Source organism: Chelmon rostratus, chromosome 14, assembly GCF_017976325.1.
Source record: "Chelmon rostratus isolate fCheRos1 chromosome 14, fCheRos1.pri, whole genome shotgun sequence".
Lineage (NCBI taxonomy): Eukaryota > Metazoa > Chordata > Actinopteri > Chaetodontiformes > Chaetodontidae > Chelmon > Chelmon rostratus.
The window spans coordinates 5,793,270-5,813,315 of record NC_055671.1 but is presented as its reverse complement, the minus strand read 5'-3'; the positions used below and the strand labels follow the sequence as shown (position 1 = coordinate 5,813,315).

Sequence of the window (20,046 nt, the reverse complement as noted above, 5' to 3'; positions counted from 1 at the left end):
AAGGAAGTGAATGAAATTCTAATGATCTTTTTTCTTTTTTATACCAATGAAACAAAGTGGCTGTTGATAATTAACATAATATTTTTAAAAAAAGAGAGAGGAATGGTACATTTAGCCAAATTCACTGACACTCGTCTGGAAGATTTACATTTCAAACCAAAGCAACATGTTGAATATTCAGATGCCTTACCAGCCTTTCAAAAACATGCATGTTTTCAATCTGCTGCTCGAAAAATGAAATCTGAAAACCTGAAGAAGAAGAAGAAGAAGACCCATCAGGTACAGTTGACGGTTGGAGTGAAAAGGTGAAGTGATAGTTGGCATATTCCTGAAAGTGGCTCACTCATGAAATGTTATTTTTCAATGTTGTAAACTGTCATTGTTGAACTGTCTGGAAAAAAATACTGGAAGAGTTTTTGTACTGTTATTTTCAAACAAAAGACCTCTTTGAAATGTTTGTTCTTTTTGTTCGCCTTCATAGAAATCCTGTTCTTGTGGTCAACGGTGATAACTGCCCTCAGGGGGAACATTTCAGCAGGGTTTTCTGAGCCTGCTTCTGTTTTTCTTGGTTTGTTTATAGCAATGTGACCATCTGTGCTGAATCCCCTCAGATCTCAGACATGACAACACACGTGATCGGTCTAAGTGTGTGTGCCTTTGTGTCTACACTTGGTTTTAAGGGTTAGTGTAGGGTTAAGTTTAGGGTAAGGGATTTAGTTGTGATGGTTTAGGCTAGGCTAAGGGGCTAGGGATGCAATATTTCAATGAGTGTCGTCACAAGGATAGAAGTACAAGTGTAATAAGATTTCACTTCCAATCCACACAAAAAAGGAGACGTCTGGCAACACGTTCTATTCAAAAACAATAATCAGCAACAACATGGAAGAAAAAATTATATCTGGTTGTCACAAGAAGAGTATACACCCTTAAAAGATTCTAGTTCCCCAGAACAAAATCTGCCAAGTAAATCAGTATCCCGTCCAGATTTACTGTATTTTATTTACATTAGATTAATCATTAAATCCTTCACATCTGAGAATTTTAGTTCATTAGTACTGTGCATGATGACAAGAAACCTGATGGTGATACTTAAAGGACACAGACACGGGCTAAAATAAACATTGATTTCTAACACTGATTTTGTGAAAACATGAATAGCTTTCGAAAAACTAATGTTCTTTCTTTGCTTCTACATCTGAGGCAATAAGAGATTAGATTTCAAGATCTGGAAAGATGCTTCTTTACCGTTCTGAGCTCAAATTTAGATTCAGATTCAGAAAACGTTATTGATCTCTGCAGGGAAATTGCTTTGTTGCATAACAACTGTTCAACACACAGGTAAAAAAGTGCAAAATTACAAACTGCTATAAAGATGACCTGATCATAGCACTAATAATAATAGTAAAACTGTGCAAATGATAAATAAAATCGCAATAATTTAAGAGTAACAATAAAAAATACACAGAACAGTAGAAATAACAGTGACAATAGTAATACAAGGTCAGAGTTCTCCTTCAGCAGAATGGCCACCTGACGATAGGAGTCTATGGCTGAATGTTCTCCTCTGGCTGACCAGGACACCATGTAGACATTGGGAGACATTATCCATGATGGAGAACTGTTTCAGCAACATCCTCCTCTCTGCAACTACATGCACTCCCAGGACAGAGCCGGCCTTCTGAATCAGTTATTGAGTCTGTTTGTGTGGGCCACCCTCAGGCTCCGGCCCCAGCAGACCACAGCAGAGGAAATGGGGCTGGCCACCACAGACTCATAAAACATCTGTAGCATGGTGCTTTTTGTACAGAGCCACAGAGTTCCTGGTCCAGTCCGGTTTGCTATCCAGGTATTTGTGCTCCTGTACAAGCTGCACCATCTCTCCCCTAATGGAAACTGGAGTAGTACGAGTCCTGGATCTCCTGTAGTCCACCACCAGCTCCTTTGTTTTGTTGATGCTTAGCTGCAGATAGATCAGCTCACATCAGTCCACCAAACCGTCCACCACCTTCTGGTACCCTGACACATCCTCCCCCCTGATGCAGCCAACAACTGATGAACACAATTAAAATTTGCTCCTTTTACTTTGTTTCTAGCATTTGCATGATTATATATTCTCAAGTAAAGCCATGCTGACGGCTTTTTGCTAGATTTTAAACAGAAACAAACAAGGAGACCCATTTACAGAGAACACCATAAAGTCCTCTGGTTTTACAGCATCTTTGATTAAGATGGCGTTCATCCCCTTATCATCTAATTCTCTTATCTCTAGCCACACTGTCTTTACTTCAACGAGGGAGTAAGTTGTAAATATTTTAACAAATCTGTACAACGAGTATCAAATTTTGTTCTCGAGTCACTCAATGATGGCTTCCCTTACAGAACAACTCTTTAAACTGCCTCAGGCCCACAGCTGTGCATTGACATAGGCAAAAGTATTTCTCATCTGCTAGATTTAACATTGATTCTTGCTATGTCCCGCATTAACACCGGACACGTTAACACTGGCCTGAACAGGCTTCATTCTACAAATATCAATGTGGGTGACCTGGGTTTCTTTACTTCTGTCCTTTCTTAAATCCTTAGCCAACAATACACATATATAAATCACAGCGCGGGGAGTGACAGTATTTTAGATAAATGCTGAACTGCTGAAACATTTCATACTCTTCATATCTAGGATTAATGTTTATTGTTGGATAGTTCAAACACAGCTGTTAGTGTTTGAGAGCAGGGAGAGATATTGTAACCCAGCACTGACCTCCACAGTAAAACAAAACGTATATTCACCTCAGCCAGATTTAGTAACATTTACTTTCCCCTTGTATTTAAAATGTCAAATTTAGCAGTTTGAGCACTCAGCTCTTATCACAGATGCCTTAATATGAAACTTCCAGCAGATGGCGATAAAGTCTGACACAAAAAGGGTAAAATTCAATAGTATCAATAATCTTGAATATTTACAATTAGATAAATGGATTACTTAATATTTGTTTTTCTACTAAAACATTATTCTCAATCTGTTAAAACCAGGTATTCAGAACAAGATTTTTGAGATTTGGGACAAAGAGCTTTTATCCAGTCTGCTGCTTCCTTATTTGCATGCCCATACACATGCTTCAAAGAATCCCTGAGGAAAGGGCTTGATGGGAGGAACAAAATACACTGGAAAGGGTCTGGACTTTAAATAGTATGCCAGCACATACCTGAGCAGCCATGATTTAACACGCTGTCACAGGCTGAGATTTACTGTATAACGTTCTACCGGTTGTGGTTTGTTGATCTGTTTTTATATCTCAGGACAGATGAATGGGATGGTGTCTTATAAATATGAACTCTAACAAACCCTCACCTCATGTTTACTGATGCTCATTCGCCCATTTTCTCACAGTGGGGGAAAGTGAACCGTCCTGATTTATTGTCCCGTTTTTAATCAGAGCAGCAAAAGCAGATGAAAAGAGCTGATTTAATTAAGACACCAATAAAAGCTCCTCATTGATGCGAATGATCAAGAGGTGTGGTGCCGCCCAAGAGAGTACATTTACACTTAACACGTTGGGTGGGCTAACACCTCAAAGGACGCTCGTTCACACCGGCAAACAACTTTCACCTTTTAAATCCTCGTGGACCAATGAGATCTGCTTGCTGTCTCAACAGCCTCCCTGATGACATATTTACAGTTAGTCTTTATACCTCGTCCTTCCAGTTTGCTAATTAAATCTGGGGAGCAAGGTGGAGTAGGGTGAAAACATGACATCATGTGTTGTGCCAGCAAAATAAATGTAAACAGAGACGTAGCATTTCCACCAGAAAGCAAACAACAATGCAGAATGAAGAATTATGGTTGTAGAGATGCATTAAATCACATTTTATCCTCTTTAAAGATCAAATAACTACATCAAAAACAGGACTTTTGTTCACCGAGAGATCAGGCTAGAGCAGTGGTCCCCAACCTTTTCTGTACCATGGCCCAGTTTAATGTCTGACAATATTTTCACGGCCCAGTCTAAAGGTGTAGCAGATAAAAACAAAATAAAATGATAAGATCTGCATTAAAAACTGTGGTATTTTCTCTTTAATAATAATAATAACAATAATAATGAACATAAATCCACTTTTTAATCATGTCAAGAGGACCTGGCTGCAGACTGGCACTGTCAGGCACCACCTGTTTTTCAAATTATGTGAAAAAACAAAATAATGGAAACTATTTTTTCTTTCTGTGCGGCCCAGTACCAAATGACCCACGGCCCACTAGTGGGCCGCGGCCCACGGGTTGGGGATCAATGGGCTAGAGCATCATTTTATCTGAATTATATTTTTACCAGGTGGAATCTGGGGATGGGACTTCAAATATTTGCAGTTTTTAAGCTCAGTGGAAGCCACGAAGCAGCTGCCTGTGCCGCCTCACTCAGTCTGTGGCTGTAAATAGTTATGTTTGCATTTGACCCCCCCTACCCGCCCCAGTAATTCGTGTAGAGTCCCTAAGGCTGGGGTTTCACGGTCTTATTTTTGAGCCAAAATCTCTACAAGGCCTAAGCAATGATCGGCCGTAGGGGTCTGTGTAAGTTCCAGTTTCTCACAGATATTAGGGCCTACATTTGAGTGGCATTTAAACCTGATGTCTGACATTCAGGGACTCACACCAAATTGTTTCCCTGGGTCCACCATGTACATTAATGCAGCCATTTATCATTTCAGGTCATTGAGTTGGATGTACAGTGTTCTGTGACTCAGAGCAACCAGAGATAAGGCTCATTTAACCCACACTTTATGGTAAGTAAATAAATGAATCATTTACAGTTTACCACCAAGTGTCCTTGATCAAAACATTGATTCCATATCAGCTCCATGGCTGCTTTCTATGCTTATATATTTATTTATGTGTGTGTATGTGTGTGTGTGGGTTCAGTTCAGTTCTGCCACCGGCAAATTTCATGTAATGACAATCCACAGCTGTGAAAGAACTTGATGATCCCTCTGCTGGGTGGATTTGAGCTGAGAAGATGAGTCCACACATTCCCGAACCATCTGGTCAATATCACATAACCCACTTGTGTTATGACATATTGCCTCTTCTTACCTCAGGGGCCTTTAGTTGGACAATGGTCTACACTGGGACAAAGGTGTGTTCATGAAATGACACATTCCTGGGTTCATGTACTCCGGCTCACAGCAAAGATCTTTGTCTCATTTTCATAGCAGAAATATGAGAAAGCTCGGGGCCTCGGGGCATCTGGAAGACATGTGCGAAGACACTGTGGCAGCATGGTGCCTGGTTTTCCATCTCTTCCCTGCGCTTCAAAACCAGGAAGTGATGTCACAGCAGCAGGCCCGACCCCTCCTTTCACCTGAAGAGAGGGAGGGGCCACACTGAGCTTGACAAGGGGAAAAACAAGGAAGAGCTCACAAGCGGGCAGGTCGGTGTGTACGTTCACTTGCCCAGATTGTGCCTTGGAGACGAATAAAAAAGGAGTTTACCCTGCTGGTGGGTTTCTCAACACGGATATGGATGTCCCGGATTCTCCACATGGGAATATGGGGCTGTTAAGGACCTTTGATTGCTCTGAGTTTGGCAGCTGGGAGAAAATAGGCTCAGGTGGATTTGGACAAGTATACAAAGTCCGGCACGTACAGTGGAAAACATGGCTGGCTATCAAGTGCCCTCCCTGCCTTCATATGGATGACAAGTAAGTCACAGCTGTTGAGCCACTTGGATTATCTTTGAATTAATGTATATGTGAAATGACATGAGGTAGTGTAAAATAACTCATAGAAGCATAGAGACACAGCTCAGATATTTCTTTACTTCTGTATTTGGTCCTTGTGAGTGCCAGATGTACAAATTTCCTCAGCCAGTTCTTGTCTCTTATCTTTATCATTTGACGACCAGTTTATGATCGAATTGTAGACAGGATTATGACTGTCGGTGAAAAGTCATCCAGTGCTTCAGAGTCCTTGAAAGGGGAACACCAGGAATCTTGTGTGACTCATTTACTGCCAGTCTGGGCGCACAGTGCAGCTGAAGAGCTGCCCGAGCAGCAGACAAGAGGTCAGGTTTAGACGCTGTTTAGCTGTGTTGCAGGGAGCACTGACTTGCTGATTCATCCCCGGGGGTAAAGTAAGTCCACGTTGCTCAGGGCCATATCTGTTTACCTACTCTAGCCAGACCCAAACATGAGAGGTTGCCCTCTGATTTCCACACTCAACAGCGAGGTTTTCATCCACTGGCCTCAAGGAGGGGCTGATTTGAATAATGTACATTTCAATGAGGGTAGCATGGTGGTCTTTCCCCCCCCAGGCGCTACAGAAGATTACACAACCCTCTTGAATCCTGTAACATTCTGCCTAACGCAGCCATGAATCAACCTTTGCTCTGCACAGACCTCTGAAAAGAAGAGAAACGGGTGTTTGATGTAATTTGTGCGTTTGTGTGTGTGCGTGAGAAAGAGGCTGGTCTCACGTTCTGTGTGGGTTGACCCCTTCAGCCGCACAGCAATCTGCCTCACAATGGAAGTTTCCATTCTTCTCAGCTGTACACACACACACACACACACACACAAATATAAAGACTACCTGACAAGAACTCTTCATGATTTAATTTGTAGACAAATAATGTATTGCTCATTATCTGAGTGATTTTTCGGCAGTTCAAATGACATGAAGTAATGCTGCGCCTGTCCTCTCTAAACTGAGATTGAGATTAAGCCCCGGACACAGCTATTTAAATGTGTTTCCTCTATTGATCAGTTTATTGCTTTTTGGTTGTCTGATATCAGATTATGATCTTTCATCCGGCCACTGTCACCAAAACATCTAAAACAGATAACTAACAAACAGGAAGTGGTGATTTCAACATTGGCAAAAAAAAAAGAAGAAGAAGAAGAAGAGGATTGACATCCTTTCAGAACCTGTGGTGCAACTTAAAGCATCCACTGAACCTGAACCAAAGATGTTATCATCTCCAAACATCTGCAAAGTACATAAACAGCCATTTGACTGCAGCCTTCATTGACCCACACATAACATCCAGCAGCAGCGACTCAAAGCAACCATTGTCTGCCTAAGTTGCAGTCTGCCGCTGTGTGGCACCGACAATAAAAGAAGCTGTAAAACCGGTCTTACCGGGCCTCTCTGTTAAAGCAGGGACATTGTTTGGTTCTGAAGAGCTGCTGAAGAGCACTTTGGATTAGATGAAGGATTTAGCAAACAAGCACTTGCCCATTCTCCCATATCATGTTTGATTATTCCTGCCTGGCAGATTTGGGGGCTTGTACCTCCTTCACTTGTACTGATTATAAAGGAGAATTATAGCCAGGGTCCCATCTATAGAACAGGACTCCTTTAGTAACCTGATACACTTGCACATAACAAGCTCTCAGGAGTCGTAGGAGTTGATTCTGTGCATCTAATTTCATTTCATTAACGGCGAAAAAACAGAATTCCCTGTCCAGCCCACCAAAATAATGCCTTTGAAAAAGCACATTCCTATGAATACAGGCATTAGTTGTTTATCTTCCTCTCATCTGTCCTCATTAAGGCTTGACTTTTTCAAAGCAACCTTTGCTGGAGATATGTGCACTGAGGTCATGAATGACCTGCACAGTGTGTTTGAGGTATGTCAGCAGGGCCAGTGGACTGATAAAGGGAGCTCTGCAAAGGTTGAGCAACAGAGAACAAGAGCTCTGTTTAATGCTCTCCTGATGCATTCCATGCTGTGCTGGAATGTCCTCAGGGCCTTCAAAAAGCCTCCAGACAGTTAAGAACACAATCCACATGTTTGGGATGAAGAGTTGTAAATTAATTCTAGACATCTGCAGAGACACACTTTCTCAGCCTCAGAGGTTAATGCTACAAAATATTTTGCAAAGCTGGGAGCTCGGCGAGGATGATGTGTAATGTGTTGGAATTTGGTTTAGGCCTATAGTTATGTGAAATATTACAGCTCAGTGAGCGAAGCATGACCTCAGAATCGTTAGGTTAATGTTTTATGAGATGATAGATTTGATGAATAGCTGTGAGCCAATGGATGTGGAGGGACTGGTTAAAAATAAGCCAAGCCAAACACCTTGACAAGAATGTTTCATCTCATTTCAGCCGCAGCTTGTTTGCAGTTCTTAAAACTGCTTAGGCACTCGAGCAGAGGAGCCTGACTCACTTAAAGCCACAAAATGTAATTTGCACATTTGCACACAATGTCACATAAAATTTAGATAATAAATTTTTTTTTAATTTCAGGGAGCGTTCAGAGCTGCTCGAGGAGGCTAAGAAGATGGAGGCAGCCAAGTTCCGGTACATCCTGCCAGTGTATGGGATCTGTGAGGACCCCCAGGGCCTCGTCATGGAGTACATGGAGACTGGCTCCCTGGAGACCCTGCTGGCCACCGAGCCGCTGCCCTGGGAGCTCCGCTTCCGCATCATCCACGAGACCGCGGTGGGAATGAACTTCCTGCACTGTATGAACCCACCGCTGCTCCACCTGGACCTGAAGCCGGCCAACATCCTGCTGGATGCTCACTATCATGTCAAGGTAGAGGGTTTGTCACAAATCCTTAGTGCTTCTTCAAGGGAACATTAAAATCAGTGCAGGAGAAAGGTCAGCTCCCTTGTGGCATAATGATTTATTGTTTTTGTTGCTGTAAGACACATATGAAGTCAAATCACAGCAATCTTTGTATCAAAGCTGATTGGAAGCCACAGTTTTAGGCTTTTAGAAGGATTTTCAGCTGTGTTGTGGCTTGCTATCCCCTTTCATCCATTTTAAAATGACAGCCCTGCAGACACTCTGGGCGGACAGGTGTCTCTCAGCCCCTGTCCAACCTCTGAACAGCTCAACTGTATTGAGAGCAATGGGTGGGAACCATCATTTCTAGAGTTTAATACCTGGATGTAAACACCTCACCCGGGCCTGTCCAGACAGGATTAATACAGCTCCTGTTAAATCTTCCTCCATGAGTGTGTGTATGTGTGTGTGTGTGTGTGTGTGTGCGTGCGTGTGTGTGTGTGGGTGTGCACTCGTCAACACAAACGTGAAGGGCCTCTCCTCTCCTGCAGGCTGGGACATGGCTGTGTTGCCCTCATCATACCACTGAGTGCACATAATAAGAGCTTAGGAGCCTGTCACACTCAGTGGGCAAAGTTAGTCATCATTGTCACGGTGTTTCATGAGAAAAGCAGCGGGGTTGCTCTGTTCGAGGGTCTTATCTCTATTTCTCTGCCTCAGATATCTGATTTTGGGCTGGCCCGCTGGAACGGCCTGTCACGGGCTGATGACATCAGCAGAGACGGCTTCTGCGGCACGATTGCCTACCTGCCACCCGAGAGCATCATTGAAAAGGACAGAGTGTCGGACACCAAGCATGATGTATACAGGTTAGGTTTCTTGCCTTCCATTCTGCATGCAGTCTTTCTATGTGAATGTACGTCTTTGTTTTGTGATGGGTGTTTGCTGTCTGCCTTTTCTCTACTTTTGTATGTTAAGATGAGGTCTGACTCATATCAGCCACAGTAATTAATCAAACGTAGGAGATGGATTTGGCAGCAAGTGAGTTAGATCATGTTGAACATAATAAAGGCAGGTGAATTGCAGTGAATTAAAAGGGGTGCGAAGATTTTTACAACCACACTTCCATTAAATTAGTTTGACAATGTCACAGTTGATACAGTTAGAGTGTGGTAGGGGATGATTTAAAGGATGAGAAATTTCAGCTTGAAATAGAAACTGTGGGCCAATTTCTTGGCCACCTTATGTTTCACTGCTTCCTGGTACTGAATGCTTTCAATTTCATTTTTCCTCTATTCCAGTTTCTCCATCGTCATCTGGGGGATTCTCACACAGAAGAAACCCTACCAAGGTGAGACACTCATGAATGCAGGAAACCACTAGAGGTTTCCTTCAAGGGAATAATATACAACATTTCTGCATTAAAATGTCCCATAGTTGCTCCAACTTCCAGGTAAACACAGGAAACACCAGATGATATGCTAGTTAAGGTCTATCTGCTGTCTCACAGAGTACACAACACATTCACTTTACATGACGCATCCACTTTACTACAGCCAGTAAGTTACACAAGGTAACTTTCTGGATTAATGAACTTAATTTTAACCCAAACCATTATTTTTTCTTAAATCTAACTAAGTACTTTTGGAGGGTGTGTCATGTAGTAGGTGCCTCCTGTAGAACTGTGGACCCCAGAAAGACCAGCATGAATACATAACAGAGAGAGGAAGGAAGTTGGCAAGTGTGACAAAACCTGAAGCAAACAAAACCTCGCTCCATTATCTCATCTATGAGCATGATTTTATGTGTGTCACCCCAGACAGATTTTTTTCAGCAGTGCTAATTGTTTAACAATGAAGACAACAACTCCCATGATCTCACACGACATCCTCAAACTACGGCTTTTATTATTGTTTTGATTGAAAGAGCCCCAGCAGCAGAAATTATGTTCTGTGTGTTTAAGGCTAATGGGACAATTTTTATTAAAGCCATTCCTGCCAAGATGATAAAAAGTAAGGAATGCTAAAAATAAAAATAAATAAACAATACTTGATATTTCTGATAGGAGTGGGCTATCAGTCAATATTATCCTTCACTGACTTTTAGTGGTTTGCAAAATGTGTTTTCTAAATGAATGCTGAGTCTGCAGCCATGCTTGCGGCTCTGTGAAGCTGATCTTAGGCACGTGGCTAACAACATCGTGCTAACATGCTCACAATGCTAATAGTAACACAGTGAAATTTAGCAAACAGAATGTTTACCACGGTCGCCATGATGGCTTAGCATGTTAGCATGTTAACATTTGCTGATTAGCGCTTAATACAAAGTATAGTAGCTGAGGCTGATGGGAATGTCACTAGTTTTGCAGATATGTGGTCATGAACCCAAGTAAGGATATGTTAAAATTTCATCTTGATGATGATGATGATGATGAAAAGCTAAGTTATGAGGAGAGGAGAACATGTCTGCACCAGATTTCATGCTAGTCCATCCAATAGTTATTTAGATAATTCAGTGGGGACAAACAGATGGACTGACACTGCCATCCCTCCAGCCAAACAGCCTGATTAAAAATTAACAAAATAAGTGTTAATTATGAATATGTATTTTTTTTTAAATTCAGCATCATTCAAAACATAAATGTATCTACTTAATATGTGATTGATTCTATTTTTGCGCTATCACTTTATGAATAGATATCAGAAATATTATCAAAAATATTCTAAAGCGGCAAGTTGGAGTTAGATATATGGAGTTAGATATTTTTTCATACTACTTAGGAAATCAAACATTTGATTTGCTCACTTATTTACATCCCTCCTAACTTTTCATCTGTTTTTAAAGTGTTCCTCGCAGGAATGGGTTTTAATAATCTCCAGTAAATACATAACCTAAGGTGTGTGTGTGTGTGTACAGGTGCTGTACTGTATGTGTTTACTCAGTGGATTCCAGAGCAGGCAGTTGGACAGGGCTAGACTGGCAAGCACGGTGTATTTTTTCCCAGGCATATCAAGTAGCAGCTCACTTCAAGGAATTTGGCTCCTCTTGAAGACCAGTGTCTTGATGAGGGTTTCCAGGTTGGCACTGGCACCGCCTGTGTTGATCCAGACATAATTGAAAAGTGAGAAATGGCCTGGTTACGATCCCTTCCCGGCTTCCTCCTCCACCTGCGAAGGGTATTAAGGCTACAATAGGAGGTGAAGTACCTGTGATTAAGGCTTCTACCTGTTTGTTCTGAATCATTGACTGGGCTGATCCCGCAGTCAGATAGAAGGAGGCCAGATCAGGAACTGCTGAGAGCTTTTCCATTTTGCTCCCATGGGAAACAACAGCTCACAATCCCTTATCTGAGCACACAGGAAGATGGTGATAAAGCGTGCACAGCAGACTCTATGTAGGCACTGGCACCTTCCTGCACCAGACTGCGTCGTCATAAACTGCAGCATGTTTCATGTCTTCAAACCACATGTCCTCATCTGGAAATAAGGCTTCAGATCAGATGAAAGCACCCCACGAACATGAAACAAAACTCTGACATATTGTGTTGTGTTTATGTGTTTTTGGGTTTTTTTTGTATAAAACCTGCTTCAGTAGCGATGAAACTGAAGTATCTGATTGTTTTACCCCCAGGAGAGAATAATATCCTTCAGATCATGGTGAAGGTGGTGAAGGGGGTGCGTCCAGACCTGGGCGCTGTGCCACGCTGTCGGCCTTCAGCCTGTACAGGGTTCCTGAGCCTGATGCAGCGCTGCTGGACCACAAATCCCAATGCCAGACCCAGCTTCCAGGGTAAATTATGCCTTTCTATTAAAAACAAATGCTAACCTTCTTTTTAAAATGATAACAGGAACTGTTTCTTTATCTAGATACTCTGAGAATAATACATACGTAGAATTTAAGTGCAGCAGTCTGTTTAATTGCTGCTTCTATTTAGTTTTGTCCTTCCTTGTTCGCTGCTATTACTGAAACCTGACTTGGAGCTGTTGTCCTTACAGAAATCACGTCTGAAGCTGAGGAGCTCTGCTCTAAACCACAAGAGGAGCCCAAGACACCAACCTTATCAACATCAGAGCCAGAGCCCACATCCCCAAACACGCTGACTAGTGACCAGGTACAGCACATCAACACCATATTAACTGACAAAACCTTGTTCTTCACTGTTGTTTTCTTCTCCAGAAAGCATGTGTTCTTGTAAGCTTTTTTGCAAGATTTCTGTTAATGGATCATGCAAACCTATCAGATTTTGTTGCTTTACTTTACAGCTCTTTACCCGACTGTATGTATTTTCCATTAATGTGTAACTCCACAGCCAGACAATGGGAGGCTTATCTCTGATGTTCCCCAGACATGACTATGACTTTTAGAATCATATGTTGTGTAAATGTTCTTGAACAACAGTTGCAACACTGAACGGGAATGTTGAGTGACGGGATTGTTTAACCTGCGTGCTGCTGTGTCATTTCCGCGCTGTTTTATACGTGACTAAAGACAAACATCCTGCTGACGAGAGCTGACAGCTGTTTCTGAATGATGTTCGTCTGTAGGGACAGAAGATTTTGACAGGCTCAATCTTAACTCCAGTATATTATCATAGTGACAGCACTCAATAGGCACTGTACTGTAGGTGGTTTGGAAAGAGTGGCAGCTACATACCTGAGTATTACTGAGTGTCAACGACCAGCTCATCCAAATATGCTTATCTGACTTTTGCTTTTCAGGTTAAAGGCAACAAGCTGGTGCGTCCAAAGTCAGCCATGTTGCCAGAAAAAGACTACAGTCTGTCGGAGCTGTTGAGCCAGGTGGATTCTGGGATCTCTAGGAGCTTCGATCGAGTGAAGGAGGATAGCTGCCACAGCAAAGAGAACACTTGCAAGAGACTGTCTGGCATCTCCTCAGCAGATTCAGCCTTCTCCTCCCAAGACTCCATCACACTGTCTTTTGAGAAGGAAAACACATGTGGTAAGAGCTGATTAAAGACCTACAACTGGAACTATTATTCCTTTAAACCTAATAATACAATATGGATAGTAGATGGTTATGTGATTGTTGCCTCAGACCCATCCTTTTCTCCCTTACTGCCCAGATTCTGCTGAGGTCCAGAGACGGAAGCTGTGTGAGGCCATCAGGACCAAAGACACTGCCAAACTGATGAAGATCCTCCAGCCTCAGGATGTAGATCTTCTTCTTGATGGAGGAGACAGTCTGCTCCACCACGCCATCGCCATGGCCAACGAAGAGGCCGTGAAGTTCCTCCTCCTGAACAACGCCAATCCCAACCTTGCAAATGCCCGCGGCTCCACACCCTTGCACGTGGCCACGGAGAGGCACCTGAAGCTGCTGGCAGAACTTCTACTCGGTCGACGCAGCACCAACGTCAATGCCAAGGATGAAGACCAGTACACAGCTTTGCACTGGGCTGCACAGAACGGGGATGAGGCCATCACTCGTCTGCTGCTGGACCGGGGGGCAGCCATCAATGAGGCCGACGGCCAAGGACGCACGCCAGCTCATGTCGCATGCCAGCACGGCCAGGAGAACGTAATACGGGTGCTGCTGAGCCGCGGTGCTGATGTTCGAATCAAGGGTAAGGACAACTGGACGGCGCTCCACTTGGCTGCCTGGCAAGGTCATCTGGGCATCGTCAAACTGCTGGTCAAACAGGCCGGCGCCAACGTGGACGGGCAGACGACGGACGGCCGCACACCACTGCATCTGGCATCCCAGAGGGGGCAGTACAGGGTGGCACGGATCCTGATTGAATTAGGAGCGGATGTTCACATGACGTCTGCTGGGTTAAACACACCCCTACATGTGGCGGCAGAGACGGGTCACACCAGTACCTCTCGGCTGTTGATCAAACACCAGGCAGATATCCACGCACAGAACACCCACGGACTCACCGCTCTCCACCTAGCCTCCCAGCGGGGCCACCTGGCCACAGTCAAGATGTTAATAGAAGAGGGGGCAGACCCCTACAGATCCAACCCAGCGCTGCGCACCCCCTGCCACCTGGCAGCGGAGAACGGACACTGTGAAGTCCTGAAAGAGCTGCTCCTTCACTGTCCAGATGGTGGCGTTCTGTCGGACGAGCAGGGGCTGAGCCCGTTACACCTGGCAGTGCAGGGTGGATACACAAACATCATCACTATGCTGCTGCCGCAGGAGTGCAAAGACTCAGTCACCGAGAGCTCGGTGCAGCCGGTAGCTGAACAGCCAGCACCGCCAGAGGCGAAGCAGCTCCAGAGGAAAGTCGTCATTCTCAAACTGACAGAGCACAACGACAAAGACTGCCTTCAGTCCAGCAGCTCACAGTGTGCCTCAGCACCCTGCTAACGATAGCAAAGACTCCGCCACGCCTGCACAGAACTGCCTTCACTCTCATTTTTTATATTCCACCGGTGCCTCAGAGTATGGGGGAGGGCAGCGAGCAGCCATTCCAAACTTAAGAGAGTTTTTTTGAACTTAAAAGCCCTTTCAGCACTGCAGGTATTTCAAAACGGTCGTACAAGCTTTTGATGTAAATATGTACACTGTAAATAGGACGTATAAATACTGTTGTGTTTGAATTTAGACTTTGTTTACTTTTTTTACTTAACAAGCACATTTTATGTATCAGAATTCAGATTAGGAAACCAGTGACCTTTCACTGTACTGCACTGCAGCTGGTATGCTTGTAAGTTATATTTAATAGAGCACAAACTTTGGTCACAAGCCTTATCAGATGAATGCTGTAGATCATCAGAGCCATTGCATTTATAGAAAACTTTGACCTTCAGTGTTCTGTACCTGTTACATATCAGTGCTGCATCATCCATTAAAACATTTTAAACCCTTTACTTTCTTTGATCTTGTTGCTTTTTTCACATTTTGAACCTAACACTGAAAACGTCAATAACCAAACAATAACCTATGTGCTCTCTTTTTCATACTTTTTTTTTCAAGTCATACTCGTATATTTTGAATAAATCAACACCTCTTGTTACTGCGGGCTTGTTGGGGAAAGCTTCTTGTTTCAGAGTCTCTCCGTGTGTCTCGTGAGAGAGTTTGTTCTCACCGCTGCTCCACCTGCATGTGTGCAGGAATTATCAGCCGGGCAGCGCTGGCATGTCTGCATCTGCAGCCTCACCTGTGATGTTATTATTATTATGTCTCTGCTCCAGACCCCACAGAGCATGCTCAGGTTGGCACGGACCATGGGAACTGCCCCTGAGGGGGATCACATGCTGTAGGATGATAGATGAGTGAGAAGGGGCGCTGATGTTCTGCCTGCAATCCCTGCCTGTTGGCTAATTCCTTAGACCACTTCAGCTTTTCATCACTCACTAAAACCAACACACCAACCCTGACGCCTCAAGGGCTTGGCTTTTCATAACTGGAGAAACTGAGTGCGGGTGGCTGGTGCTTGTAATTGTCCTGTTTTTATATGTTTGCAGAGAGTCAGAAAATGACTGGTGAAATGTATATAATCTGTGTATAATGTCTCAGCTCCAGGTGTGGCGAAGATAATGGTTGTGCCTTTGACTAAACTCTACTTCCCATCAGGACTGCTGTTACTGTATGTCTGACAGATAGGTAGGCTAGGTTTGTGTTATACAGTAACTTACAGTCTTTTTCTGGGCTCCAGTCCTCTCTTCTAGTGACTGCAGCAAGCCAGGTACCCCCCATTCCTATGTCTTTCAGTTTTCAGTCACCATAAAATTAATGGTTTCATTCAAATAGATCACTGGTAACTTTGAAATAAGAAAGAAAGTAAGTGACAACCCAAACACATGGGATTATTACTGAGTGTATGCCATATTCTGCAAACATCTTTATAGGTTCAAAACATGTTGAAATTGAAACTTGTTCAATTCCAACCTCTGGCCCTTTGCTGCATGTCATCCCCTCTCTCTATTAAAAGCAAAAAAAAATTATTTATTTCAATCTGAAATCTATCTAATCTAAACAATTTGGGACAAAAGAAAAGAACACAAAATGATTCCAAACAAAACAGTAGGAAAGATTATAAGAACGATTATTTCTACCGGCCAAAAAATTGTCAGCTGAAGCTACAGCTCATCATGCCTGCCCTTTTTAAAAAACACGACCTGTTTGACGTCAGAGGTAACATCAGACAATTTTTCCTGGTTGTGCCAGCATGCCATTCTGATCGTGTGTATTTATAGCTGTCCATAATATTATTTTGAAACACTTCTTTAAACTTAAGCAGTGTGTCAAAAACTTTCCACTCCTCACTCTTCCACAAATTCCCACATTTAACTTTAAATTCAGCAATTTCACTCCCATCCCTTGTTAAACATGGAAATTCCTCTCAGATCACATTTAGTCTCTCGCTCTCATTTGAAATGTTTGGATGCTTTCAAGGTAATTAATAGTAATTAATTTAAGTCTTTTTATCAATTATTTCACTTTCATCTGCTCCTCCAATAAGAGTCTTCTAGTGGTGTAGCTGACATCCAGAAAAGTGTTTTATGAATGTGAGTGAATGTCTCTACTGTTGGATTAGATGTTTGGTGTCTGTTATTTGGGCATATTCATGATAGGAATTTGTGGGATATATATATATATACGATTTAGAGCTTAACCATATACATGAGTCATGTCCTCCGTCACACCATGATGAATGATGGATGGAGCTAGTCCTTACCATCACATTAGTCATGAGGCCTTGGGTGAAGGAAACCAGCCTGGGGCCCAGACTGCATTATGCTGAGGAGCAGTCTAACAGCACTTTCTCCTGCCTCGCAAATTAAGCTCTGGATTGTCTTTTTCTGACAGGATGTGGTGCAACCTGCTGTCTGAAATGCCTGCCAGGTCTGCAAGGTCAAGCTGTGCTCCTCTGGCCTGTGGACAGTCTGCTGCCCACAGCTAAGTGGCCACAATGCTGTACTCAGGCAGCATCTACATACTGTGACGTAAAGTAAATAAGTACCCTCAAATGCTGCACGGAAGTACAGTTCCGAGGGTAATTTACTTAACTTATTTATTTCCATTTTATGCAACTTACATGTTAGATATACAGTAGCTTTGTTCCACTCCATTTGACAGCAATAGATGCATCATAAAAATGTCTATATACAAAACTAAATTCGACAGTTTTTGCAGATTACTGTACAATACAGCCCTCAGCTCCTATAATATGTTGTAGCTAAAGAGAATTCTTACTTTCACAGTTTCTTAAAGAGTCACTCTGAGTGTCTCGAGGATTGTAAGACTTCCCTCTTTTCAGACAAGGTGTCTGGTTGCTCCATTGTTTAACTATGATAGGGACTCAATTTGGCTGAGTCACATCTCACTGCTCTGACAGACCGACAACAGAGCCTTCATGAACCACCAAACATTTGCTGAGGTGAGGCAAGGCACTTATCAAGACGTAGTGGTGAATAAATAGGTGGGTTGACGGCTGTAATCTCTATAAAGGGAACAAAAAGCAAAGTATATCTTTCAGAAAAGTATTGATTCATTCTTTATCAATTTCAGTTGCAGATTATGTGAAAACAAAAGCAGGAGCCAAAGAACAGAGCTCATGTGAAGTGCTGTTGGCTGTTTTTCACCCCACTTTTTTCTCCTCTCCCTTTACTTTAACCTCACAGAACTCGCTCAACAAGATCTGAGAGCGTGTCTCTTAAGACGCAGAGCAAGCTGCAACATGTGGATGTCGAGTCAGGATGAAAACATGGATGTGGGCACACTCAGCGCTGATGAACTGAAAGATTTATGGCTAACTAAGTAAAGGGTGAATACACCATTGAATGTCTCATAAGACACAGATAAATAGATAAGAGGCAGATAGCTAAAGTCCATTAAGTAGAGGAAAGCACTTTAATATACTATTAATGTTATGTAGACATTACAGAAATTTCTCCAGCTGAGTTGTTTTTAGCATTGTGAACAAACTCTCATAAATTAAATTCAGCTTTTTATTTGGTGAAAATTGTTTGTTGTCCACGGGGGGAGGGCGCAGTTTCCTGGAAAGGCTACATCACGGACTGTGCATGATAAGGTTAAAGTCCACACTGAGGGGGAGAGTGTCAGCGAAGCAGGAAATATGTTCATATCACACACAGTAATCCGTGTATTGCCACTGTATCAACATGTGTCCTTCCTGTGCGTTAATCAAGCAGCTGGGGGACGTGTCAGGATCTGTACCGATGACATCACTCTTGGCACCTTTGATTCCAGCTTTTCAATAAATGGACATGTTCATGATTACAAGTCAAGCCTGATGTGTAAGAGTACTATCATGTTATATGATGTTGTCTGCTCAGTTGGATGGTAGTAGAGCTTGTAGCCTTACTTAGGACTTTTGACCAGAATAGTGCTCAGGTATTCAGTTGGGACCTCCCCAGTCTATCCATTAGGACTACCTGTGAATTTGATTGAGAAGAGTTTAAGTTTAATCTGGCAGCCTTCACACACACGCCCTCTGTGTAATTATGTGATTTAAATGCACACTGAAGGTGACTGCACAGCTGACTGCTCCAAAGCTACCAGATGGGCCAGAGGGCCATGCAAATGAAGCCTGAACAGAGAGTACAGTAGAGTACAATGTGAAAATGCAACCTGCCTACTGGCCGTGTTTCTGCTGTCTCCTCCAGGACATGTGGGGGGCAGGCATGGTGTGCAACATTTATAGTGTGTCACCCGTGGGATACAGTTGTACTGTGCAACACTTTATCTTCATAGAAAGTGGTATTGTTGATAACATATCAAGGTGAAGGCAGTGCAGAGAGAGAGAGTTGTCTAATTAACTTTTGGGCTAGATTTTTTTTAATAACCAGCTTTGTTTTCATTGTAATGGGTCTTTACTTTCGTGCATCTCTAAGCACATGGGAGAGGAATGATTTCGTGGCAGTTGCATGACACCTCTTTGGCCAGAAGATGGCGCAAACTCGTTGTAAGAGCTGAGTCTAAAAGCTTGTACAGAGGATCATTACTCAGTCACTTGGCAGCACAGTCCAGAGCATTATGTAGACTTCCTTCAGTATACTGTTTTTTAAAAAAGGGATTTTTCCTGTTTCCAGTGACAGTAACAGTTTTTCATCTGGCAGTTGTCATTAATGATCAATATTTTAACAGTTCAAATCATTCAGAGACTGCTTTTGTATACTGAGGGAGAGGTTTGGTGTGGCGTGTTGATTTCATGCTGCTGGCAGTCTAGCATACATTAAGATGCAGAACAGCCTTATTTGGCGTGACCATCTGCTAGATAGTCCTGATATACAACAGCACATGACACACACGGGATAAACTGATCAGACAAACTGCAAACTGAAACACCACTGACACATGCAAAATGCTGTAGCCTACAGTAGACTTCATTACAGAGGCTGTGGCTATGCAGTTTAAATGACAGTTGCAAGACTAAATGATGATGCAGAACTTGCGCAGTGGCTGAAAGAAATGCATGGCCTTTCAGTAAAATACTGAATGGAGAACATGTGATATCAGTTCAGTATTTCCTTTCAAATTGTATGTATGGCCTAATTAGAGTGCTTCCTTTCTTCTTCTTTTGAAGGGTAATTTTGTTGTTTGTGATACAAAAA

At 42.8% G+C, this 20,046-nt stretch overlaps 1 protein-coding gene across 1 annotated transcript; it reads left to right on the top strand.

Annotated features, from left to right (window-relative positions):
* Nucleotides 1–452: 452 nt before the first annotated feature.
* On the top strand, nt 453–15,336 carry ripk4 (receptor-interacting serine-threonine kinase 4). The gene is made up of 10 exons (XM_041952713.1): nt 453–539; nt 5,086–5,123; nt 5,355–5,687; nt 8,236–8,527; nt 9,221–9,369; nt 9,802–9,851; nt 12,131–12,289; nt 12,496–12,611; nt 13,219–13,459; nt 13,584–15,336. The coding sequence occupies exons 1-10, from the start codon at nt 453–455 to the stop codon at nt 14,831–14,833; spliced, it is 2,715 nt and encodes a 904-aa protein (XP_041808647.1). The 3' UTR covers nt 14,834–15,336.
* The last annotated feature ends 4,710 nt before the right edge of the window (nt 15,337–20,046 follow it).